This window comes from Indicator indicator, chromosome 26, assembly GCF_027791375.1.
Source record: "Indicator indicator isolate 239-I01 chromosome 26, UM_Iind_1.1, whole genome shotgun sequence".
Classification (NCBI taxonomy): Eukaryota; Metazoa; Chordata; class Aves; order Piciformes; family Indicatoridae; genus Indicator; species Indicator indicator.
Window position 1 is genome coordinate 1,421,676 of NC_072035.1, and position 25,466 is coordinate 1,447,141.

The 25,466-nt window shown below is 48.5% G+C and overlaps 1 protein-coding gene across 2 annotated transcripts; it reads left to right on the forward strand.

Annotated features, from left to right (window-relative positions):
* The first annotated feature begins 19,823 nt into the window (after positions 1-19,823).
* Positions 19,824-25,119, forward strand: YWHAH (tyrosine 3-monooxygenase/tryptophan 5-monooxygenase activation protein eta). Of its 2 annotated transcripts, none has more exons than XM_054392521.1 (2): positions 19,824-19,919; positions 23,710-25,119. In XM_054392521.1, the coding sequence occupies exons 1-2, from the start codon at positions 19,824-19,826 to the stop codon at positions 24,355-24,357; spliced, it is 744 nt and encodes a 247-aa protein (XP_054248496.1). In that variant the 3' UTR covers positions 24,358-25,119. The 2 variants fall into 2 exon arrangements, with proteins under 2 accessions (XP_054248496.1, XP_054248495.1); XM_054392520.1 differs by having other exon boundaries at positions 19,824-19,910; positions 23,701-25,119.
* Positions 25,120-25,466: the final 347 nt, after the last annotated feature.

Consider the following 25,466-nt stretch of genomic DNA (forward strand, 5'->3'; position numbering starts at 1 on the left):
GCAGAAAAACAAGTGCCCTGATGTTTTGTTGTAACTCCAGGCAGCAATACAGAATCATAAAATCACTAAGGCTGAAAAAGACCTTCAAAATCGAGCCCAACTGTAACCCAACTACCCTGACCGCTGAACCATGTCTTGAAGTGCCCAGGAACTGCTCCCTGCGGCAGCAGCGTGCTCCACCTGCTTTGCTCGGCTGTGCCTCCAGCGCTGCTGCAGCAGCAGCTTCCTCAGAGCAATCTGCGGGGGTGCGAGGGCAATACTGCACCACTTGCTAGTGCAAGGGCCTGGAGGCCAGCGCCGGCTCCGTACCGGCCCCGCGGGGCCTGCGGGCAAGGGTGAGGCTGCGGGGCGTCGGGGCTCTGGAGGCCCCACGCTGCGCTCCGGCGCCGGAGAAGCGGTGCAGGAGGGAGGGAGACCAGCCAGAGCCTGCGGGGCCCGGCGGAAGGAGCCGAGGGGGCGGCTGGGGCGGGCTCTGGGATGCGCTCTCCCGGGTCCGGAGGGGACGGGGCTGCCGGGGTGTCTGCTGCTCAACCTCGCAGGTATTTAGCAACTTTCCCCGCTTTTGACCGACGGGGCTGGTGTTAGGCTAGGGCTGGGGTGTCCCGAGGGGATCCACGGGGCATCGCGCCGTCCTCCTTTCCTCGGGAAAATGAGCGCAAAGCAGCCCCGACAGCCCTGAGCGCTGGGCTTCGCTGGAGGTGCTGCCTGCCCCCCCGGCCCGGAGGAGAAGCTCAGCCCCTCTACCCGAGCGGCTCTGGGATCAGCGCTCCGGCGGTGGTAAGCTGCAAGCAGTGGCTGTGAAGGTTCCTCTCGTGTTGGACTGGGGGCACCTGATGGGAGCGGGATCGCAGGCCCCGGAGACCCGTGGAGGGCCAGGGCCGTGCCTTGGCTCTGCAGTGTCCCCAGCCGTGTACAGGGTCCCCCAGCAACCCTCCTGCTTTGGCCGTCTGCAGCCTCCAAGTTTTGGGGCACGTTTAATGTGTCTTTCCGAGCTCAGTTTTCTCATACAATCCTGATGTGGTTTTAGTTGTTCAGGGCTAGTTTGGGCGTATTTTTATTTTAAGTGTTTGAGGTCTTCAGGCTGGTTTTAATGGCAGAGTGAAATTCTTTCCCCCCTTTTTTAAATTTTTTTTTAAGAAAAAGCATTATGTAGAAGCTAAAAATAGGAGATGATAGTTTTTATCTAACCACAACTTTGTGCATTGCATAGAAAAGGCTTCCAACAGGACATGAAGATGAAACGGTTCATGGCCATGTTAAACAGGAATAAAAGCAAGGATCCTCCACCTGCCAAGCTGCTGGATATAGCAGCACAACTCTGCCGGGACCACCAGAGCTCCTCTCCTAGCCTGGAGGAGCTAGTTGGGGCCATGATGGGATGCAGACACAAGATGTATTTTCTCACTAACATCCACGTTGTCCGTGCTTTTGTGTCTGTCCACCTTCATCAGGGGCAGCATGACACAGCCTGCAGGCTCCTGGAGGTAAGGATGTGCCCTGGGTTTCTTCAGGGGGACAGAAAGCAGGGTTAAAAAAACAGCAATTGGAGCTGTTAGTGCAGAGGTACCTGAAGGGCAGCACTTGGAGCCCTTCCAGCTGGCACATGGCAGGGGAAGGTGATGTGTATGTTTTGGCTGACCTGGAGCACAGGCTAAAGCCTCTGCTCCAGGCAGTTACTGTTCATCAGCTAAGGGGAAGAAGGGAACTGGATGATGATGGGGTTTGTTTTGGTTTGTGAAAGCAGGAGTTTTGTTCTTGGAGTTTTCCACAAACTTAGGGCTCAGGATGTGAAAGCCTTGGGGAGGCCAAGTTTAGAAGATTTGCCAGCATGGGAATATATGAGGATAGTACCTCAAGGTGAGGGATTCTGGTCCCTAGGTCTGGGAATGTAGCCATTTTTACCAGGGAAAAGAAGGCAATTCCCTGTGTATATCGGAGAAGGGATAGTGAGCCATGTGCTGCCAGCTTTGTCAAACCAGTAGGAATCTCTGAGTAAGCTTCTAGTTGTTGAGGGTGTTCTCCTGTATAGAGAGAAGCCCCCTGGCTGCCTTACCTGGCAGGGGCTTGCCTACATACTGGTTTGCTTTAGAACTGCAAGGCAGAAGAGAAGGAGGAGCTGGTGCAGCTTTGGCACGAGATTCACTACCAGAAGGTTATGGAGAAGCAGCAGGTGGATTTTCTGACCCCACTGCAGAAGTTCCGTTGCAGAAAGAGGTAACCATGGCATGGGGGAGCTGACTTTTTTTCTCTGCTGCAGTTAGCAGATGCAGGGGTAGAGATGCAGTGGCTGGGATTGCATCTCAAGATGGCCTCTTCTTGAGCTAGGTTTGTCTTGGCAGCTTGACCGCTTCGGAGAAAATTCCTATGAACATGGAAGCGACTCTGTTGGGGTCAGTTCTAACCCGGTTCTCTCCCATGCACAGGAATCCTCCACCGCTGTCCCTGTGTCCAGGAGGTCTGAAGACTCGAAGCTACTCAGATGATGTTCGGCGGCAGCTGCGCAGCTTCGCCACAGGGGTGACAGCAAACCCAGACAGGAAGCAGCGGGTAGGGAACTGCTGCTGCCGGCCAAGTCTCCCTTGTCACAGCAAAGCAGAACTCTGGGAGCAGGACTCTGCAACTGGTTTCATGCTAAATTCTTGTTTTCAGAGGCCCCAGTTGGGGAGGGATTCCCCATAGCTGATCTTTCCCTAAAGATTCTCCAAAAAACTCATCAAGTCAGTAAATTCCACTTGCTTTGGCCAAAAAGACGAGGGGAGGGAAGTTCTCAGTGGGCTTTTCACAGCTTAATTCTGTAGTGATCAAGCATAGGCAGCAAACCAGGCATCGCTCAGAAGAGCTGTGTTAGAGTGGTAAGCAGCTCTGACTTGACTGAGTTACAGCCTATATGAAAGGCACTTTGCTCACCAGAACATGTTTGGTGTTGGGGTGGAGTTCGGAGTGTGACAGGCAGTGCTGAGGTGCCTGTGTATCTCCCTTACTTGGAAAGGGACACATCAGTAAGGAAAGCAACTCCTCAGTTAATTCAGGAATCCTTGTTGATTGCTGCCTTCCAAGGTGAAGGCTTCAGACTTTGAGTCTGCCTCTGTGGTGCTCAGATCCTCCAACACCCTTCTTCTCTGAGGCAGGATGGCCTGGTGAACACTTATGCAATGTGACAATGATTTCTTTCTTACCCTTTTCACAAACCAGCAGCAACTTCAAATTTTCATTTTCAAGAAGTGAATCTGAATTAGCAGCATAATGAAGTTGTGTAATTGGACCCTAAAAGGTCTCACCTCTGATCTCATTATTTAACAGTTCGAAAGAGCAGAATTGTTTCTGTGATCCTGATCCAGGTGTTTACAGTGCTCATGGCTGGTGAAAGCTGCTTAATGCAGGAAATGCTTTGGTGTTTATCCTGTCAGCGTCATGTTAGTGATGTGAAGCTGTCATGCTGTGACAAGAGCATGCTTTGCTGAGACTTTACATTTATAGCACTATAAAATAGCAGTGTATGATTTCCTTTAGCACACAAATCAACTAAGGCAGCAGGGTGGAATGTGTGGTTTCCAGCAGTTCTTTTGAGTTTACAAATCCACCTTCTTGGGATCCATGCAAACTTTTTGGAGACCTAGTGAGCAGATGTCTCTCGGTTGGAAGGCTCTTCTGCTGGGCTGCTTTTGGAACTAAAGGGAAAAGCCTGATTGTTTGGGTGGGGTTTATTCCTTCTGCCTTGATCTCTCCTTTTGCATGGGTTTGCAGGAGGAGTTGGCTAAGGACATGAACCTGCAGCCAGCTCAGGTCTATAACTGGTTTGCAAATTATCGACGCCGTCAGAAGTCCTGCCTTGCTCCTGTGGAACAGCTCAGTGGGGTCTGCCCTGGGGGGGCTCTCACTTGCCACCTTAGGGAGGAGCAGGTGGAAGGATCCTACACTGCACAGGCTGCAGGTTTGTCTCTTCCTATTTGGCTTAGGATGTAGTTTAGAAAGCTGAAAAACTATTTAAAGTTCCCTCAGGAAAGGAAGGACACTCCTTCCTGAACAGCATCTCTATGCTAATGGGTCAAGAGGACACTGGAGGACGCTGCTTCAGTGGAGTGCCTCATTGTTTGGCTAGGAGCTGTCACTCCATAGAAGGTGCAGAAGTTGCTAAGGCCTGTGCAAGGACAGGTTAAGAGAGAAGTCGTCTCACTGAGTGAATGTAAACACAGGGGAGGCAGCAGGTTGTAGCTCTCCAGCTTTAGGATCAGGGCAGTGAATCCAGGATTTCTGTGCCCTTTCACAGAATCCTGACCAAATTTCAGCCATGGGGAATACAAAGGCCTTGCTGCATTGGGCAAATTAGAGTTGTTTCATTTGCTTTTTGGAGAAACTATCAGTGTTCCTTCACCTGCCTGGCCTACACCTTTCAGATGGATCTTCTGTAGGCATCAGCTCTGAGCAATTGGAGATAACCCTCAGGCCCTGTGACCCAGGGTGGGAGCAGTCAGCTGCCGATCTGGATAAGCCTCCTGAAGGAACATATTTGAAGATGCTAGAATCCAGGTGATGCATGAAAGTCTTTACAGTGACAGTTGAGAGATGAAGCAACCCTTAAACTTGTTCAGGGGAACTGACTTTCACATCAGTTCCCAAGGGGCATCACTTGAGTCATGACTCAGTAGAGGGGAATGGTCCATGCCTAGCATCAGGCAGAGCATGTAGCAGTTATCTCCCAGCTGTGAAGGGCAGGATTCAAAAGTGCAGCTGAGTCCCCCTTCCTCACAGAGCACTTTCTCTGGCTGATGCATTTCCTCTGTCCTTGCAGCTTTGTGCAGAGCAGTGAGCTGCATGAGGAGAGGACAAGCAAAACCTTCTGGAGCTCTCACAACACCGAACAACCTGTGGGCTTTGGCACTGAGGCTGTGCTGAAACCAGGGACCTTCTTCAATGCTGCTGCCCTGGATCCCAGAGAAATGGCAAGCAGCAGTGATGGCAGCCCCCAGCTGGCTGTCTGTGCCCTGCACCCTTGTGGGTCCTTCACCTTCCCAGATGAACAGCTGGCCATGTGGCAGGCCCCTTGCAGCACTGGAGGAATCTCCAGCTCTATGTGGACCCCAAGTATGGAAGGTTAGTAAAACTGCCCCCAAGGCCTTTGACAAGACTTCCCAGTTTCTCTTGCCATTGCTGTAGACACTTGCTCCCTTAGGTGGCTTTCTGATGTCATGACTCATGGGAGCAGGGCTTCTCTTGAGCTCTGCAGCTCTGCTCCTGCAGTAAACACAGTGAGGAGACCTGTGGATTGAAGGTGTTGAAGCAGATGTTCTTATCTGCTCTTCTGCTCACACTGTGACTCCTTCCATTAGACAGCACTTCTCCAGCAAGGTGGATTCCTTTAGGTATTTCCCCTGGAAGAGTCCTTTCAGGTTGTCTGCTCACCTTGTCAGTTTACAAGGTTCTGGGTTTTTAAACAAATCTCATTCTTAAGAGATTGCCTGGGCAGAATCTGGGAACTTCTCAGTTGTGACATGGCTTTCACTTTCCTTTTTCCTTCTTGATATTTTTTCCCTCTCACTCTGTTTCCTTCCTGTCTAGTCTTGTTCAGATGGTTCAGTCTCACCATCTCTCTTCTTCTTCCTGTTCTTCAGAGCAGCCTCAATAGGATACAAAAGTGATGTCCACCTGCTTTTGCTGTGGGTGTACAGAACAAAGTGCTGTGGTGAACGTGGAGCAAGGAGGGGAGGAGCAGCTGCCTGAGAAGTCTGGGGTGATGTTGTCTGTAATTTTCTTTAACATGAGCATTTATTTTAGCAGGTGTCAGACCTCCCTTGAGCAAAGTCCCTCAAGGTGGCTGTATTGAGGCCAGTTCAGAAAGGACCATTCACCAGTCAGGTTTAGAGTCTGAAAGCTTCATCCTTAAAGAAGGACAGCTAGGGACCCTGGAATCTGTTCTTCCCCACAGGTAAAGGCAGCAGAAAGCACAGAGCTTCTGAAAGGCAGGAGTGACAATGGTGCTGTGGGTCTAGCCTGGTCCTCATCCTCTTGCTGAAGAGCTGCAGAAAGACTGTAATGATGCACTGCAGGGGTCTAGCCCTCCTGGTGTCCATCACCTTTTGTACTGGAAATGGGAGATGCTGCCTAAGTGTACCTGTGCTTTGCAGTGGTGGCATGAGAGAGATTCAGGATCAACCTCACCAGAAAAGATAGGAACCCTCTTTTTAAAGCAAGTGTAGCTTCTGAGCCTCCTGCCTGGTTTTCTTTTTGTCAGAAAATCGTGACCTACACTGCTCCAGTGAGAGCTGATTCTATGGACTGGGTTCATAGGGCCCGTACTTAATCCTGAAATAGTATTTTAGATTCATAACCTCATGACAAGATTATTCCATAATGCAAGCTTTCCAAATTGGAAGACAGAAAGGCACAGTTCTGTCTTTCTGTTTCCCACCTGCAACAAATGTTTCAGACTGCAGGTTTTCTCTTGGACTTGAGATAAATTCACAGAATGCAAAGCAACAAAAATCCCTGCCATATGTTACACAGCTTCCACCACCTTATGTAAAAACAAGCCCTGCCAAGCAGGCACTGCCAGCTCCAACTGACTGGTCTGCAAGACAGAGCAGGAGCAGCAGCCTCATGTCATAACCCTTCTGCTTGACACTGGCCACTGTTTGTGTCAGTGTGACACTGTTGGTGACATGTCAAAGAAGTAGGTAGAAGCTGCTTTATTGATGCTGTACAGAAGATGAGGCAGAGGCACAGAGAGGCTTTGTGGGTTGTCAGACTACAAGGGAAGGCAGTGATTCATGGAGATAAAGATGGGTTAGGCTTTGCCTCCCAATTCCCTGCTGAAAACTTCTCTACCTTTTCCCCCTGGTGTCAGACCTCTCGCATGGAGCTGCTGGGGAGAGCCCAGGTCTGGGCACTGCAGATCTGTCTTGGTGTGTGTTTCAGGACTTGCAGTTTTAAACGTGGCTAAAGGCCATGAAAGATCAGTAAGGCTTGCTAGCAATATTTTGGCTGGATTTCAGATGGTGTGTTCTGACTCCAGAGTGAGCTCATGGCTATTTTTAAGATAGGTTAAGATCTGTGGTGAATTCTCCTTGTTGGGCATGCTGCTTGTGCCAGGAACCCAGACACCCTTTATCGTGTTCCTGGCAGGGGCAGCCCTTGACACCTTCTGGTGAGGATGTAGCTGTTTGAACTCTGTTGCTAACCTGTTCAGTGGCCTGGTCCAGCTTCCCCAAACCCCTGAGGTCCCCACAATATCACCAATGTTATGGAACATGGATCTCTTCAGAAATGAGCAGGGCTTAGGCAGCAATTTCAACTAGGCCCTTTTGCAGAGAGCCAGGTGAGCTCCCGTGGGGAGTCTTGGGTAAGATCACCACTGGGTGAGTAGTTGTAGATGAGGGTCCCCTTTGTAACCAGGCAGAGCCCTCCAACAGAGCTGCTGAAGTCCTGTGTAACCAAAGTCGTCTTTGGCAATAATGTTGCAATAAGCATCACTCATCCAGGGACTCATCCAAGAGTCACCAGTTAAATATGTACTGTCCTGGGATGACAGTGGAGTTACCCCTGCTTTACAGCAAGGAGTAAAGCACAGAAAAGGAAACTATTTAGCCAGGGTCTCCCACCTGGACTGGACACAGTGTTAGGTTTTCACTGCCTCACCAGCACCTGTGGCTCCCTGCTTTGTAAGTGCCAGGGCAGAGCTACCAGTCAGCCAAAGGACCCTTAGGCTGCTTGTCTTATTTTTGAAGGTGCTCACCTGGCAAGGGCTTGGCCTGAAAGCTTATTAGAACAATTCCTCTTGGTTTCCTTCATGGGCTTTTTGCAGTTGGTCCCACACACTTGGGCTTCATCCAAACCTTTCACGATTTACAGGGCTGTGAGGTGGGAGTGTGAGGGGGAGCCAAGCTGGAAGCTGACTGTCTCCATCTGCTCCTGCTGCCTGACAGAAGGGTCTGATCCAGCCAGTGAGCTGGCAGTCTCTGTGGGACACAAACAGATGCTCGCTCTTACAGAGGGTGGTGTGGTGCCCTCTGCCTCTGTGAGCTGGGGCAGGTGGAGTGCAGCCCAGCTAATGGTTCGTGCAGGGCAGAGTCGCTGCAAACAGCAGCACACTGCACTCTGGAGCAAGGCAGCTTCATCCCTGAGCCAGCCCGGAGCCAGACCACAGCGGTGCCGAGCTGGGTGCAGCTCCGCCCCTGCCTGCGCTGCCGGCATTCCAGCTCAGAATGCTGGGAATCCTCCTGCTGTGGGGCGCTCCCCTCCAAGTCACCCAGCACCCTCACCCTGCCACAGCAGGCAGGCAGCAAGCTCAAGGCACAAAGGGATGCTGCTTTTTGGCATGCTGCATATTGAACTCGGGGGATTTGTTGCTAAGGGCAATGTGCTTGTCAGTGTGAAAGAGCTGTGGAGAAGGATGAGGGGAGTTCTTGGGGGGGCTGGGCCTGAGTCCATTTGTCATTAATGCATGTAATTGCCTGAGTGCAGCCTCCAGAGGAGTCCCAGGGCTGACTGCTGGAGCCTGGGGAGAATTCCAAGTGAATTCTACTTTTTACCTCTGGCACCTTTGTTCTGGGCCTGTGTGGCCGTTTACACCCCTGGCTGTTCCCGGGGGTGGTATGGGCGGTGTTGTTGGCGCACAGATACTTTGGAGTTGGCCACAAGAGAGAGGACATCACAATGCTGAGTACCCAGTGCCTGCAGACTGTGACCTCTTTCCAGAGGCTGGCTGAGCTGACGGTGGGGAAGCCATGTCCCCAGACTCTCACCCTTGCACAGCTCTGCAGCACAAGGGTAGCCAGTGTTGTGGTGATGTCTCAGACCACATGTTTGTGTGTTTTGACTCTTAAGATCAGTGTTTTTTAATCATGTTCCAGGAGGGACATTTTGGTAGGCATCTCTCTGTTTTGGGAGTGTTCTGGGGGCATAAGGAAAGCTGCAGATGGAGCTGTCATCACTGGATGCTGCTCCTGGTCAGGCTAGTCCTGCTAGGGCAGAATCTGTGGTTTTCAGGCCATAACAATTTGGAGAGATGGGGTAGCTCTGACAGAACTCTGCTGAGTGAAGTCTTGCCAGGAGCCCCTCTTGTCCTGCTGCTGAACATTACAGTGAGTAGCGAGTGCAGCAGAAACACAACTGCATTTGTACTTGATATTTGCTTCCAGTTCCTGTCATGCTGTGCTTGGCAAGCCTCAGTGCCCACCTGTTCCTGTACCCTGCATGGAAGGAAGCCAGGCCTTGGGACAAGGCCAGGTAAGAGAACACACCCAGTGCTCAGACCAAGGAGCACAGCCCTGCACACAGCTCTCACACAGGACCTGGGAAGGCTCCCTGTGTATTTAGCATGAAATACATCTGATCCAAGCATGCCCTCTGGAACCCAGTTCAGACCAGGCTGGGTATTCCCTGGGTAGCATCTGGCAGATGACAGGAGAAGTTCTTTAGTTGTTTTTTTCCACTTGGATTGCTTGCTAGACCCTGACTTTAAATGTCCCCCTGAGCTGATGGCCAAAGCAACCCATGCAGATCCAAAATTTTGGGTAAGCTGTGAGCAATGGAGGTCTCACTTAGCACTGTGGGAAGTAGATGACAGGAAGGTGGCTGCTTGAGGGCCTCCCCTCTGAGGAGTTCTGTGGAGTTGGACTCTGCACTCTCACACCTCTTCAAATCTCCCATGTGATTTTCATTTCCAAGTGTGTGTGGGTTTTGCACTGTTCTGAGATGGCTGAGAGCAGTGTCCAGAGCAGTGTTACTGTAGGAAGCCACAGAAGAAGGTAATTCCATGGTCTGGCTGCAGCCTGTATGCGTTCTCACTGTCATTTTAAGGCAGCAGAGAACAGAAATCTGCTGCTTGGGAGCACAGCTGGGAATTAAATGTTACTTAGTAACAGGACCCAGGAAAGCCTTACCTGAACTCTCTCTTGGTTGTGGAGCTGGTTTTTGGTCTCATACATGCTGCTGTACCAAGCAGCATCCATTTCTATCTCTTGTAGTGTGAGCTGCTGGAGAAAACCTTTTTAAAAGAGGTTTTGAAAAGCAGGAGACCATATCTGCTGGCTTCAGGACAGGAAGCAGCTGCAGGCAGTAACAGAACCTCTTCTGAGCCTCTGAAAGCATCAATATAAAGATCTGTATCTTGGAAAGGGGCCTTTTAACCAACCATAATGTGAGCCAGGCAAAGCTTCAGGCATTAATAATGAAGGATCCTTCTCTAGGATTTGCAGAGCACACAGTCTCTTAGCTGCAGTTCTCATCTGCTTGTCTGCATTCCTGCACTGATTTTGCAATGGTACAGAAACAGGACCCTGAGTGTAACATGGGCTTGGGACAAGACACTGCGTGATGCCTGCAGATGTCAGACGGGGACACCTTCAAATTTTTTGTCACAATTGCTCAGTTCAGGAGGTGAGAAAAGCAGTTTCTGCATATTTTAATGTGTTCTATAGGAAAAGGAAGAGATCAAATAGGTAAATTATTTGACAGCATTCTATGGACTTCTGAGTGCTCTGTTTCTTGCTGAATCAACTTGCCCTGGGCTGGCTGCAGCAGTCTGCTGATGTTTGGATCCTGTGTCTGAACCACAGGGTGCAGATGTTAATTTCCTTTTGTCCACACAGGACTTTCAACTTGCCTTTTGTAGGTTGTGCATCCCATCAGAGCCAAAATGAGAGTAAACCAGAACAAACAAACAAAAGTTAATTAATTGTTGAGATATTCCCTTCCCTCCCTGAACAGAAATCCTTTGTTTGGGTGATCACTCCCTTAGTTATTTCATCCTGGTCTTACCCTCTGTCATTTATGTTTTATAGGAGCCAGTGCCTTGGGCAAAGGGAAGGGAATTGCTCTTCTCTGAATTACTAAGAGTTGAATTGTGCAGTCATTTTTACACCCACATCCTGTACAGATGGATTGCTCTGTCTGAACTCAGAGGGGAACAAGGACTTTGTCACTTTGTGTGCACAGCCCCCAGCACTGCCATTCCCTCCCACCGCAGCCTTGCACTGCACGTCTGCCATAAGAGCTCTTCCACCATGAGCTACAGAATCATTAAAGATCCTGTGTGGTGACGCTTTGACTCCTTCCTCTGTCTTTCAGGTCCTGGAGGATCCAGCTGGTGAGCTGTTAACCAACGAGACATTCTGGGCAGCATGGTTGCTCTTTCAATTCTCAGCCAGCAGACAAATGCCTGCAGAATGAGGGGTTGGACATGGAGATGGAGCGTGGGGTAGAAGGATGAGGGCCTTTTCTAACAGTTACAAAGTTTGGTTTAATTAGAGTTGTGCATTATGGACTGCAGATTTGTACTGGAGCAGTCTCAAGCTGCACTGTAAATGAGAAGAAAAAATACCAAGGCCCTGGTTCTGTGGCAGTTCTTACCCAGCGCTCAGATCTGAGTTCTTCCTTACATCATGAAGCTCCTGTACTTAAGAGCAGAATTCAGTTACAGTACCCAGCACTGGATATTGAGTAACTTTTTCTTAGGCCTGGCAAATGAGGTCTCAGCTGAGTGCTGGTAAATTACTGCTCGTTGTCATTTCTGTATTGCTGAAGTTCTGCTGAGCATAGCTTCCAGAGTGTTCCAAACTCCGTAGTGCCACAGATGACACAAACTGGAGCAGGGCAGAGTTTCTAGTGATAAAGTCAATGTTCTTGCAGGGTTGAGGGAGAGCATACCAATGTTGTCAGTTTTTAATGCTACCTGTATCTCACATTGCCCAGGAAAGGAGGATGAGTGGAGGAGATGGGAGCTGCTGAACCCTCTTGATCTGTTTTCAGTCCCCAGATCTGGATGGACTACAACTGCTGAGGCAATTGTGTCCCCTTCACGTGGTCTGCATCAGGCTAGCACCAGGCAGTGGCAGGCAGGCACATCTTATTCAGACAAGTGCCTTGCAAAGCAGCAGGAGTTGTGTAGACTCTATTTCCTGCACACCATAGTAAGCATGGAGCTGGTGCTGTGTTTGGCTGGAGGCTGTGTGCCCTGCAGGGGTAAGCTGTGTGGTGGCAGCTCCCCTGGGGAGCGTGCACAACCCTGTTCCTTTTGCCCAGTACTGTTCCTTACTTAACCCAGCCTTGAGCCTTCCTCTTGGACTCCTCCATCTCATGCTGCTCACAGAGCAGGGGCCCTGCTTCCTTTCTTTCTCAGGGAGACTGAAGAGCAGAATTGTGTATGTGAGCATTAGAGCATGAAGTAGCAGAGCAGAGCCTTGATGAAGTCCACAGAGCTGTGTTTTGGGTATTTTCTTTAAGTGTTACTGCTATTTTTTAAATCTGTATTGCCCAAGGAGTCATCTTTACCCAAACTCCACCCCTGAGCTGCACCAAGGAGATGCCTCCACTAACTTTTGTAATAAAGTTAGCAAATAAAGGTTATGAATGACTCTTTCTCAAGGTAGGGGTGTGAAATGGTAATGCAGACGTGGGCCTTATTTATGCATTACGGCTGAGTCCCCCCTGCTCAGCATCCTCTGGTGCGTCGCACCCGGGCGTGCGTGTTCTCGTCAGAGGTGTTGGAAGGGTTGTGTGTTACGTCGGTACTTTTCTCACCCTCAGCAGCGGGGCCATGCGCGCACCCGAACAGAGGTCTCGGATGACCCCGGGTGCCAACGGCTGCCTCCGGGGGCCGCGTTCCCGCCGCTGCAGCATGGTCCCGCGCGCCGACCTTCCCGCCGCCCTCCCGCTCTTTGCCCATTGGTTCGGCGCCCGCCGCGCGGGTAGCAACAGCGCCAAAGATATCCTGCGGCCCCCTGATTGGCTGCCTCCCGCCGCCGAGCCATAGCAACAAGCGGAGCGGGCGCGCGGCGGCTGAGGGGGTGCGCGGCGACCGTTAGCATGCCGCGCGCCGCCGGTGCTGAGGGGCGGGAGCGGGCACGGCGGGGACAGTCCGAGCCGAGGGGCGCCGCCAGCCCTGCCGCGCTGCCTGAACCCGTTTTCTAGCCGTGTGCGCTGTGGCGGGCGGGACCTGCGGCTTCTCTGCGGTCTGTGGTGAAAAGAAAACCAGACACTGGTGTGTCAGGAAAAGTGCAACGGCTTCCATGCGGGAGAGCACCAAAATCCACACTGCGGCTTGATAGGTTACTGTGTGAGATGCTAACTCAGGTACTTCGATTCTCACCCCTAATGATCCCTCACGTCACCACTAGTGCTACGATTTAGCTACTCGGGGGTATGTAACACCTGCGGAGGAAAATCAGGGTGGTTCAATTTCCCTGCTCTTGGATGTATTGGAGGGAAGAGGAATGATGCCTCTCTGCCCGTGAGACGTATTTCAGTTCCTTTAGCACTGTTTCGTGACAGGGAAGCTGATAAAGATGAGGTTAACACTACATGTATGGAAACCATGGGTAGGTGCCCGTTCAAAACTGAGCAGGTGGTTTGCTAAGCAGACAGCCCGTGCTAGGGAATGCAGGTGTTTCGGTCCGGGGGTAGCTGACCTTTGTTTTACAATTGGTTTCAGCGACATCAGCGTCCCAAGGACTTTTAAGTGTTTTAAATAGTTCAAGAACACAGTTGTTTTGGCGTTCATTAAAAAGAAGAACCTGAGTTCACCAGAATGCCTAAGTGCTAGGACAAGTGCTAGGACAACAAATCTCTTTGTTTCCAAGCCTAAAATATGAAAAAGGCTTTACAGTTAAAGCAGACTTAAAGCATTCTCTCTTATACTTTACTTGATGAATTTCAGTTCCAAATTTGGCACAGTTGTTCTCTAGAGGACAATGGAATTTTCTAGGTCATTTCCCAGATTAAATATCTTACTACTTTCTGGAAACTTTTGCTAGATGATTTGAAGCTTGGTATAAGAAGTCCAGCAAGTTAGAAGTATTTCTCTTTAGGAGCTGTAAAGTCAGGTGGCTGAAGTACAGTGTGTTCTGGCCCACTAGCATATTTGCCCTGTGTCACCTGGATATGGAATCTGCACAAAGCACTTTTGGAGAGCTAATTGCATTCGGACAAGAATTTGTGAGCTGTGCCAGCAGGTGGTCTCACAGGAATCAACCACACTGTTATGTGTAGCTGAGTTCAGACCTGCTGCTTCCCCATGGGAGAGCTAGAGCAGATGGGCTGTACAGCCATGCAGTAGAGGAAGAAATCAAGTGAATCTCTGCTGAATGCCAGTGATGCTTAGCATTTGGCCGCCTCTGCCTGTGCTGCTGGGTGGAGTTTGGACAGCATAGTGGAGTTCTTTGTATTGTATTCATATTGGGCTAGCATTTCAGTTGTTAAGTTTGTATCTTACTTTGTTCTCGTTTCCTAGATGTGATTTGCATCCCTATCATGTTCTGGTTTCCCTGTCCTACCATACGTAGCAAGCTCTGGATGTGTTTATGTTGTTCTTTGGATCTGTAATTAGAAGCACTCTGAGCACGTGGCTGACCTGCCCTGAGCTAAATGTGCTGTACCTGCTGTTGTCATTCTTCCTCCTCAGCATGGCATGGCCTGTCAAAGGAAGGAGCTTGCCCTAGATAGAAGAACAAAAGCCATTTTTAACCAGAAAATTCATATGAGAGCCCAAACCCCAGTACTCAAATGTGTCAATTGATCACAGAAAGGGATGGAAATCTAGGAGCGCATTCATAAGTTGTTCCTTGGCTGTCCCTGAAGTGAGAAGGACACTTGTCCACTAGGCAGGCATCTATCTGTTTTTTCCAGCACTGCAGCTAGAGGCAACTTTCCTCTTGGCAGTTCAACAGACAGGCCTAAAACCAACAGGGTCAGAGACTGAGCTGTTGCTTATCAGTAGTTCTGTGTGTGGCATAGAAATGTGCATGGCAACTGCTGGTGAAAAACTTCTTTGAGCTAATCTGTTCCAGTGCTGGAGAGGATTCATGATGAGAAGCTGCTTTACCTGCTCTTGGTCCCATCAACAGTCCACTTGCTATGGCAGTTACTGAAGGGCACCTCTGAGGCCCACTCAAGATGAATGCCAGGAGACACAACTTCAAGGCTAGTATTTTCAGGCAGTCTCTGTTTGGGGTGCCTGGCTCAGCTTGCTTGGGGCCTCATGTTCAGAAGAAATGAGCTTTTACACAGCAACTCAGGTAAGGCACCCTGAGTAAGAGGCCACTTCTGAAAAGGTTGGAAAAGGCATTTTGTTTTATCTCTGCACTTCATTAATTTTATCCCTATTCTTTCATGATATATTCTACAGTGGAAGGGCATTGCTTCAGAGCAATCATTTTCAGTGGGATTTCATCCAGTTATAAGTCAAACTAATCCACTTTGGTAAAACTTGAAGAGCAGTAAAAATTCATTTGTTAAGACAGATCTGGGCTTATTTTTCAAATGTGGCTGCTGATGCCGAGTCCTTAATTGTGCGTGCCCAGCATGAGATGGCTTCAGGGTGGCTCCAGAAATCCTGAACATCTAAATTCTAATCTTATCTGTAGGCTCAGCACCTCTGAAAACCCAGGGATTTAGTAGAATTGAGGTGGGGTTTTTGGTGGTTTTTAACTTTAGTATTCACTGAAAAGATGTTGAGTTTTTTTCCTTTTGCACATGGAGGCTTTTTTCAGTATGGTGCTGTGGTGACAGCTGCTGATAAGCAGGCTTTTTCATGTTTTCCTGTTTTATACTTCTGAGTTCTGGTTACTTTCTTTTGATTACATGAAGAATAAAACCACATTCTGGACAGGACCAGCAGACACTGTGGTCTGAAGCAGCTTTTAAAGAGTTAAGGCTTTCAGTTAGCTACTCTATTCCTGCCACTTAAAGAAACCCCCACAACTGAGTGTGCTTTACAGCCTCCTATGCATATCCCTGAATCATTCTGACAATTACAAACTCTGCCATATCTTTTATTCAGACACAGTGCTTACTCTTCACTGGACTCTGAAAGGAGCAAGTGCTTGAAAACTGCATGTTTTGCCAGAGAATTCTGAGGATCTGTAAACTGAAGTCTGCACAGGGGTTGGGGCATGCAAAGGCTGCTGTGTATGAATGCTGTGGTGTATTGTATGGGGATCCCAAGTGGGTGTCAGTGTACAGAGCTAACCTTTCCCATGGAGAGCCTTGCAGGGCTTTCACACATGGCTGCCTGTTTGGTTGAGAGATCCTCCTGTGCTGGTGCACATATACCCACAGCATGAACCCTGCTGCTGCTGAGCACTCAGCACTGCAGGCTTTGTCCCTTTGTTCTAGGTGTTACCTCCCAGTTGTGAGGGAGGTTCTGTGAGGATGATTCAAGATTCATTGAAATATAACAGATAGTGGAATATTTTCACACACACTGTGACAGCCTAGAGGGTTCCATTGCTCATTAAATTGTGGTGTATGGTTTGGCTAGAAATATATAATTACAATTACAGTCCCTTGTGGTTTGGGCAAGAATCATCACACTTCAGTTACACCCACTCCTATCTCATGCTCTGATCTTGTCATTGGTTACACCACCTTTCCTCCCTGATGCTCACTTACCTCACTTTACTGGGGGGGATGTGCTGTCAGGATTCTAACAATAAAACTTACAGACTGTCCTAAGCTTGTGAAAGAATCTCTCCTCTGAGCATCATGCCTCACATGAGTGCCAGTCACTGTGTTTCCAAGATCAGAAGATGCCCACAGACTCTCCAGCTCTCCTTCTCTGCCTTACTCACCTCTACTTCCTCTGCTGGGATGTGGAAGCTGGTTAACCTCCTCCACCCCCTGGTAGTTGCTTCTGTCCCCAGGACTTCTACCAATTAGCAGTTCCCCAAATAAAACATTTGCTTGCTCCATGGAAGAGAGGGAAGATTGTTTGCTGCAGGGGTGAGGAAGATGTTAGGGGCAGGGGCTTTGTAGTGCCAGGACAGCTGAATGAGGAGGCTTTCTGCCAGGGAGAATGGGTGGGAATGGCATGGAGTAGTTCCCTGTTGTGTTTCCTTTTCTAGCTCTGTCCCCTCAGCTAAAAATTAGCACAAGAGACACCCTGTGAGGCTGTGTTGGTGTCCCCAGTGTCCCCGTGTGGAGCCGAGCGGTGAAGTCGAATGGCATTTCGGCAAGGAGCTGTTTGTGGAACATCGGTGCTGTCCAACAATCAGATGGCCCTGTGGAGCAGAGCCACTGCCTTAGGTCATGGCGCAATTTTCAGTACTGTGAGTTTCTCCGTCTAGAAATTCTTGCTGGGTGTGGTCACTTTGCCAACAGCTCTCAGTCCTGCCTCATCCGAGCGGCCGCTCTGGGCTCCTGCCGGAGTTGTGCTGGGAGTCGCGGATCTCTGTAGCGTCACGTTCGGTGCTTGGCAGCGCCGCGCCGCGCCGCAGGGGAGTCCCAGGCAGGCAGCGCTTTGCACCCTGTGCAGCACTCTGGCAAAAGGGCTGCTGGCATTTACAAGTCCTTATTTTTAAGACATTTTAACTTGGCTTTTAAATGTTGCAGCAAATTAAAACTCCATGCGTGAGCTGTAATGTGTTCTCAATGGTACCTCTCTAGGTCCGTGGAGCCACTGCTAAGGCTGCAAATCTAGAGCACTAGGCAGTGCACAGACGGAATATCGGTACCCCCCGACCTTATCTGTGTGAACTGCAGTTTCTTCACTTTATTTAAGTTACAAGGAGACTGCAGAAATGCTGCATACATGGTTGCTTAATTTTAGCCCTTTTTCTTAGAACCCTTGGATGTAATTTTTTTAGGAGCAGGGATGTTGCTATCACCTCCTGGATTCAGGGTTAAGAATTTTTGAGATGCTTTAGACTGAGAAATTGAAGCCACCATTACACAGAGGCTTCAATCAAAAAACCCAAAAGCATTTAATGGGAATGTTTTTTGTGCATGTATAGATTTGTCCACATGTATTTGGCAGATCAATGTAGATAGTCTGGTTCAGTGGGTGAATAACTGGTTTTAGAAGTACTTTGTAATCTCTTTCCCTTGGGAGTCTGACACTGCTGTACGAGACCAGAAAGCTTTTGCTAGACCCTACAGATTTTCAGAACAGGTGGAGGAACACTTACAGACTGACCAGTCTCTAAAAAGAAGTTACTACAGCTGCAGGGTTTCCAGACTGGAGAAGTGTCCTGGGAATTCTGGATAGCCCATCTCTCACTGTTCTTGCCTGTTAGATACATTGAAATCTGTACTTGTCCCTTTTCCAGAACATGGTCCTGCTACCCATAGAGGAAGCTTCATCCTTGGGTAAAGTCAGTGCAAGTTTTGCACTAGTGATGGTGATGAATTAGAGTAATACTTAGGATCCGAGCTGTTAAGGCTTTCTGTGTCACTGCCTTCTCCTGGAAACAGGGAAAACAAAATCCGTCTAGGAGAGAGAGGCTCAGTTCAGCTTGCGGTGTGTAGGTACAGCTGTCTGCTTCACAGCACTGCACAGAGCTTTCCTGAATGTTCCAGCAATCCCTTTGTAACTTACTACGTGACATTTTTATCTGTCATGCTTTATTACATATAACTGTTATTTGTCATCTTTATTATTTATGTCCTGTTGAAAAAACCAGCAGTATTCATCTATTCCCTTTTGAAACTAACTGCAGTGTTTATTTTAAATGACATCAGCTCTTGACACACAAACAACAACGTGAAGAGTTGAGGCTAAAAACTTGTCTCACACAATAGACTGGACTGGAAAAAGTGTCATAAGTGAGACTAGTGTGCTCCCTGTGTGTCCAATGCGTTTTCTGTCCTCTGCCTTGGTGGGGAGGACAGATGTGGACTTGGTGTAGGTACTGTTGCCAGTGGCAGTGATGCTGACTTGTCTGATGCTGAGCACAGCTTTCACTCAGGTGCAGAGCAGCTCCCTGTGCGCAGTGAGGCTTAAATGCTGCCTGTGGGGTGGAGAGAAAATTGACCTGTGGTATTAGAAGAATAAGGTGGCTGCTGGCATTTCTGCTGCCACCGGCAGCAGCTCTGTCACTTGTACAGCGTCTCCTGTGAGGTGATTTGTACGTAGGGCAGGTACTCAACTCTATTAATGAAAGAGGAGCTCGACTGCCGTAAATTGAAACACACAGTAGGATTGAATTTAGGTGCTTCGCTTAGGCAAGGCAGGAGAGTCGGCAACCCTAGCACTGGGCCGTTTCGGAGCAGATGGGACCCGGGGCGCGTGTGTTTTCCGCAGCTGCGGCAGATGGGTGCACAGGCTGCAGCCGGGCCGAGGGCCGTGGCAGCACAAAGCCGACATGGCGCAGAGGCGGTGTCCGGACACGTGAAAGCGGCGCGCCGCCCCACACATGGCACGGCCCGAGCGGCAAGGCGCTTTCCCAGGAGAGGCGCGGCCGGGGCTCCGCGGTGACAGCCTCGCGCCGTGTCACCGGCCGCAGGCAGGGTAGGGGAGGCGGCGGCCGGTCAGTGAGTTCCCTGGCGTGTCGCCTCCGGCTGCGTCCGGCGGAGCGGCCCCGGCCCGGCCGAGCTCTGCAGTGCCAATGCCCGCGCCCAGCACCAACCTCCACCTTTGCAGCACTAAAATGCAGCAAAGGCAGCGCGCAGGCGCCCGCCGGCGCCCCGCCATGGCTATTTATAGCAAGTGACGTCACCTACAAATAGAGCGCGGGGGCGCGGCGCCTCCGCCCCTCCCCTGCAGTCCCCGCGGCTCCGCCCACCCGTTGCCTTCCCTGCGCGCAGGCGCAGGCGGCGGCAGCAGCGCGAGGCTCCGAGCCGGGCGGAGAAGCGCGAGTTGCTCACGCCGCGGAGGGGACGCAGCGAGCGCGCGGCTCCCGCCTTTGCCGCGGTCCCTCAGCGCGAGGCGCCAACCGTCGCCTGGCGAGCGGCGGCTGAGGCGAGGCGAACCGGTCTGAGGCGGCGGCGGCGGCGGCGGCGGCGGCGGCGGCGGCTCCTTCGGGTTCCCTTCTCGTACCGCCCAGTCCCCCTGTTTCGGCTGTCTCCGAGGGGGCGCAGAGTGCCCAAGCCCAGCAGCCACCACGGAAGCGGCTATGGGGGACCGAGAGCAGCTGCTGCAGCGAGCCCGCCTGGCCGAGCAGGCGGAGAGATACGACGACATGGCCTCGGCCATGAAGTCGGTGAGTGGGGCTGGTAGCGTGGCGGCTGTGGGTCATACCCGGGGAGGAGTGTGTAGAGTGGGTAGTGGCGGGGGAGGGAAAGGAAGTCCGGGCTGGTCCGAGGCGGAGCTGTGTCCTGGGTAGGATGCGAGCCACCAGGTCCCACCCGTCGCGGTGAAGAAAGGAGAGGGCGGTAGCAGGAGCCAGACCAACCCGCCGGGACAGCGCCGGCGTGTGGGGCGGTGCCCGTTACTTGTCTGCCTCGGAGGGAGACGAGACAGGCAGCAACCGGTCCCAACTGAACCTAAACTTCTCTTTTTTTTATTTTATTTCTTCTCTCTTTTCTTTCGAATTCCCTCGTAACGACTCTCTTGCAGCGCTCCCGCTCCGCCGGCTGTCCCTGCTCTGGGGGTGTGGCTGTCCCCATGCCCTCCTCTCGCCTCTCTCCCGCACCCCGCCAATCCGACGCGCAGGGCAGTGGTTTTGAATACTGCCCGCCTCCGCTCTCCGCGGCGGGAACGCGGCGGCTTCTTTATCTGATCCCTGCTCAAGACGGGGGTCCAGACTCGCGCACCCGCCCCTGTCGTCTTACCGGGGGCGGCGTGACGGTTTTGACCTTGGGGTGCGTCTCCGCTTCCCGGGGAGTCTGGGACACGAAGCGCTGAGGGGGGTGGCCGCTGAGCGGTGGGTGTCTGGGGAAACCACGCACCAAAGGAGCCCCTTCCTTTCCTGGATGTTTCTTTTGCCTCGCGATAGAGGCACGAATAGAGATCTCACCCAAAAACATCAGCGCTGTGACTCGAAGGTAGTAACATCCGGTTGTAGCATCACTCCGGTGCACGGAGAGCGTTTCTCATGCTTTAACGTTGTCGTTTTGCCTCCTCTGTGTAAGGTAACGAATTCCCAGTGCATTCCGAACACAGTTGTTTATGTGTTTAAACAGTTACAATTGCAACTCGGCTTCTTTCAGACCAAGCAATGAAAATTGTGCTGACATGGCTGTACTGATAAAAAATAAAATTGCAGAACGGTCAAACTTCCATTATGTCTAGTCCTTTAAAAAAAAAAGAAAACTATGGTCTGAGTATTAAGGGAAACGTTAATGACAGTAAATGCTTAGCAGTGTCTTTGCTGTATCTGATTACATTTGGTTTGTTCTTGCTGATCTGGCCTTTGTGAACCCCAAGGGCCACAAGAGGAATCACATTTCTCTTGAGAGTATTGCTGCTGAAAAACTTGAGATGATTTTAGTTTGAAAAAGCAGCTTCAAATTGAGTTCACATTTTGTAAGAATCAGTTTGTTTAGAGGCAGCAATGTGTGCCACCTCCCTTTAAATAAGCACAGCAAAAAGAGACTTTACTGCTCTTGTTCCTTTTGTTATTGAGTCATCATAAATACTGTGACCAATCTAGTCCTAAGCAGCAGTACTTGAGTATCTCAGTATCAGAGGCACTAGGTACTGAAATAAGCTGTATTTTAATGACATCACTACCAGTGTTGATGCCTATGTTGTAGGCAACAGCTGCTTCTCTTGAGTCTTTCAGTTACTAATTCTAGGATGAAACATAGCAACCACTAAAATCCACTGCTGCTCTAGAAGACTGTCCCTAGCTGTAGTTAGTAGGTATCTTTATTTTTCCAAATATCACTCTGCTATAGTGCATGTATGGCTCTGAACATGTGTGAAACAGAATACAGTTGCTGTGCTTCAGGAAATATGTAAATAAAGTGCATATAACTAGTATATCCAGTTAGCTTTTAAAACTAATTACTGTGTAATTTTCATTCACCTTGAATCACAGTACTCTCATCTAATGCTACTTTTGCTCTCAGGTAAGTTGTATAATGATGAGCCTCTGTAATTGCGAGCTTGAGAATGCATTTTAAGTGAGCTGTGTCTTGAGCATTTATGGAGCATTACTTATAGATACCTGACTGTAAAGAAATGCTAAGGTAACTTCCTATCCATATAGAATAATATTCAAATATTCTGTGCTCCAGAAACATTGGACTTCCTTCAACAGGAAATAAGTCTAACTCAGATGTCTATTCTCAGTGCAGGATATCTTGATTTGAAGATTCTTTTGGAAAAAAAAAGGGCAATGTAATCTCTGAATGTTAAGGTATCTAAATATTTTTTAAAGGTGCTATGTGAAAATAGTGTGCTTCCCAGATAAAGAAAAATTCGAATGATTTCAGTTGTTGATATCCCCACACGTTTGCAATACGTAGTATAGATAACAGCCTTGCAGTTACTCCTAAAACACAAAGTAATAAAGCATATTTGCATGGGTTTTGAGACTGCCTCTGAAGGATGAAAAAAGTTATATGAGTGCCATTTTGACTGTCACTATAAAGCTGGAGAAACACAGTCCTACCAGGCCCTTGTTTTAAAGAAAATTTGTAGTTTAAATAAGGAAGCTACTGCTCAGTAATAGAATTTTTTGTTGGTTAAACTTCTTTTTCTTGGGGAGAATTTTGGTATTTTGGCTTATAATGTGTAGGCAGGAGAGGAAAATGAAACTTTCACTTAGTTTGCTGTTCTAAGTTAATGAGTTCAGTTTTCTTTTTTTCCCAGTCAAATAGAAATTAGACAATTTGTAGATGTGCTGTTACTAAATGGCATTCTTCCAAGGGGTGTGGCATTCTCTGCATTAAATGCTGCAGCAGGACTCCAGCTGTTGGCAGTGACCCTACATGGTAGGTAAAAAGTTACCTCTCCACACTCTGGAGAAAGATGCGCTGCTAGTGTGTTACAGGATCTGACCTGATGGAACGAATGCTCTGTCATCTTGAGAACACAGCACAGAGTGGCTTTGATTTTTAGATCATCCAGAAATAAACATTTTAAGTGTATAAACCTGTAGTATTTCAGATGGTATTCATCCTATTATGTACTCAGGACCTCAATTAATGTATGTTGCTTCTCTAGTATAGCTACATGGTAGTGTCATTTACACTATAAAGTTGGCAAGATCTGAATTATGTGAGACATGTAATTTTGAAATCCATTGCATGTGAAATACTACTCTGTGTGATTTAAAGTCTTGGAATGATTTAGGTTTTTTTAATCAAAACAGTTTGAGGTTCCAGTTCAATTTGTAGGCTTTTCTGTGCATATAAATGGACTTAAAAGTTTGGGATGTTCTATATTTTTAGTGTGATATCACTGCGTTTTCCTTATTTAATGTTTTTTTCTGTTGTATTTTTATGCAGTTTCTTTCAAGTTTTGTGATTGAAATTTGCTTGCAGGTAGTAGGAATTGTATAAATACTCACTACCTAACTGATAGATATTATGAAAACACTAATTCCATTTGTACTATGCAGAGCTTAATCACAATGACTGCAGCGCTTCCATGTATGCTGTTGATGAAAGAAAGTAGCAGGGAAAAAAAATTGCAAGAGCTGCACCAGTTTCCATTGTCTGTGCTGTGTTCCAGAGTCATAGAACTGGTATTCTAGGTACATTCAAATTCATCACTAAGAGTGTAGTCTGAATATTTATAGCAGACTTCCTAAAAAACTGAGCTTTCCTTCTGTCAATGCTTCTACATGACAAGCATGACTCACTTCTGTTCAGTGAATGTGCTTTGCAAAGGCTTCTGAATACCTGTTCTACTGCATCAGAACTGTGGGGTTTTTGCTCTTTAAATGTTGACTGCAGAAATAGTTTTAAACTTCGAACGTTGCAAATTGACTCCTGTCTAGGAAAAAATGGGATGTAGAAGGAGTTTTGAATTTTGCACTTAATGATGGAAGTATTGAAGGAAATTTGCACCCTCTTTAAATTTGATCTCTGTATTTTCAGGTAACTGAGCTGAATGAGCCTCTCTCAAATGAGGATAGAAACCTGCTGTCTGTAGCCTACAAGAATGTAGTAGGAGCAAGACGATCTTCCTGGCGTGTCATCAGCAGCATAGAGCAGAAGACTATGGCAGATGGGAATGAGAAGAAGCTGGAGAAGGTTAAAGCCTATAGGGAGAAGATAGAAAAGGAGCTGGAGACAGTCTGCAATGATGTTTTGGCTCTCCTAGATAAATACTTGATCAAGAACTGCAATGACTTCCAGTATGAAAGCAAGGTCTTTTATCTGAAAATGAAGGGGGATTACTACCGCTATTTGGCAGAAGTTGCTGCTGGAGAGAAGAAGAACAGTGTTGTGGAAGCCTCAGAAGCTGCGTATAAAGAGGCTTTTGAGATCAGCAAAGAGCACATGCAGCCCACTCACCCAATTAGGCTCGGGCTGGCGCTCAATTTCTCAGTGTTCTACTATGAAATCCAGAATGCTCCTGAGCAGGCCTGCCTTTTAGCCAAACAAGCCTTCGACGATGCCATAGCAGAGCTGGACACACTAAACGAGGATTCCTACAAGGACTCCACTCTCATCATGCAGTTACTTCGAGATAACCTCACTCTGTGGACGAGTGATCAGCAAGATGAAGAAGCAGGAGAGGGCAATAATTAAAAAGCTTTCCTCTGATCCCTCTTTCATCCATACACCATCCCCATCATCACCAATATTTCCTTGCCACAGTCACACTAAATATCTAGTGCTAAGCATATCTGTATTGTACAGCTGTTCAGATCTGCTGTCCACTTGATCAAGAAGCAGCTTCAGATCAGTCTTCATGGGCGTTGATGGATTGATTGGTTGCTTTATTAGCCCTATTTATCTTAGGTGCACTTGAGTAGTGCAGAAAGATGCATAGTAAATGAGGCATTTTTAGTTTGCCTTTTGATTGGAAAATATGGGAAAGAACAATGGCAAGCAATTGAAGAGAGGTTCCAGTTGATTTTTTTTTTCCCATTAGAGCTGACAGTTCTGTTAAGCAGTACAGTTTATGCATGCAAAGTAAATTAGCCACTCCAATTTTTTTTTTCAGTCAATGGAAACAGTTAAGCTGATGTGAAATGACAGCTCTGTTCATCAGTTTACAATAAACTTTGAAATGTGAGGTTTCAGTAGCAATTTGGGTTTTCTGCTTTTAACTTATGTGCACAGTTTCTTTCAATGCAGTGCGTCTACCTAAGAGTTTTGATACTTGTAATCTTTTGCAGTTGTTTTGAAGATCCATGGATTTATTTTTTGTAAACTCTTTGGCTGTTTCGTTGTCTGTGTATTCTGACAACAGTATGTCAATATTAGCCCATATTAAGATGGATGACTGAGATGCCAGACTTCTAAATTAAATGTTTTGGAATTAAATGAATAAAATAAAATGCTGCTTCGGGGATGTTGGTGTTGTAAGGTGTCCTGTCTTTTGTTCGGAGCAGAGACGAGTCACCTAACACATCGCTGATGGGTTAAGAGTTTAGTGAGTTGTGTTGCATGCTAAACAGACCCAGAACAAAACAAACCCAAAGCCCAAAATTCTAACAGCCATCTAGAATGTGACACTTCTCACTTGTGTGAGTTGCATAGTTACCTGCTTCCAACAGAAGCAGTATTTGTTCTTTACACCTCTTTTTTTTAACCTGCTGAAGTGTAGTCTCCAAGCTGATGTGGTTTTGTTCTTTCCTCCCTAGAGTTAGTGCCGTGTGTGTATTGCTTCTGTTCACGCTTCTGTAGTGGTG

Excerpts from the sequence above, each read along its gene's own strand:
- YWHAH (XM_054392521.1), top strand. The coding sequence starts at position 19,824 with ATGGGGGACCGAGAGCAGCTGCTGCAGCGAGCCCGCCTGGCCGAGCAG. Across the intron at positions 19,920-23,709 it reads CCATGAAGTCGGTGAGTGGG|CTGAATGAGCCTCTCTCAAA; the intron begins GCTGGTAGCGTG and ends CAGGTAACTGAG.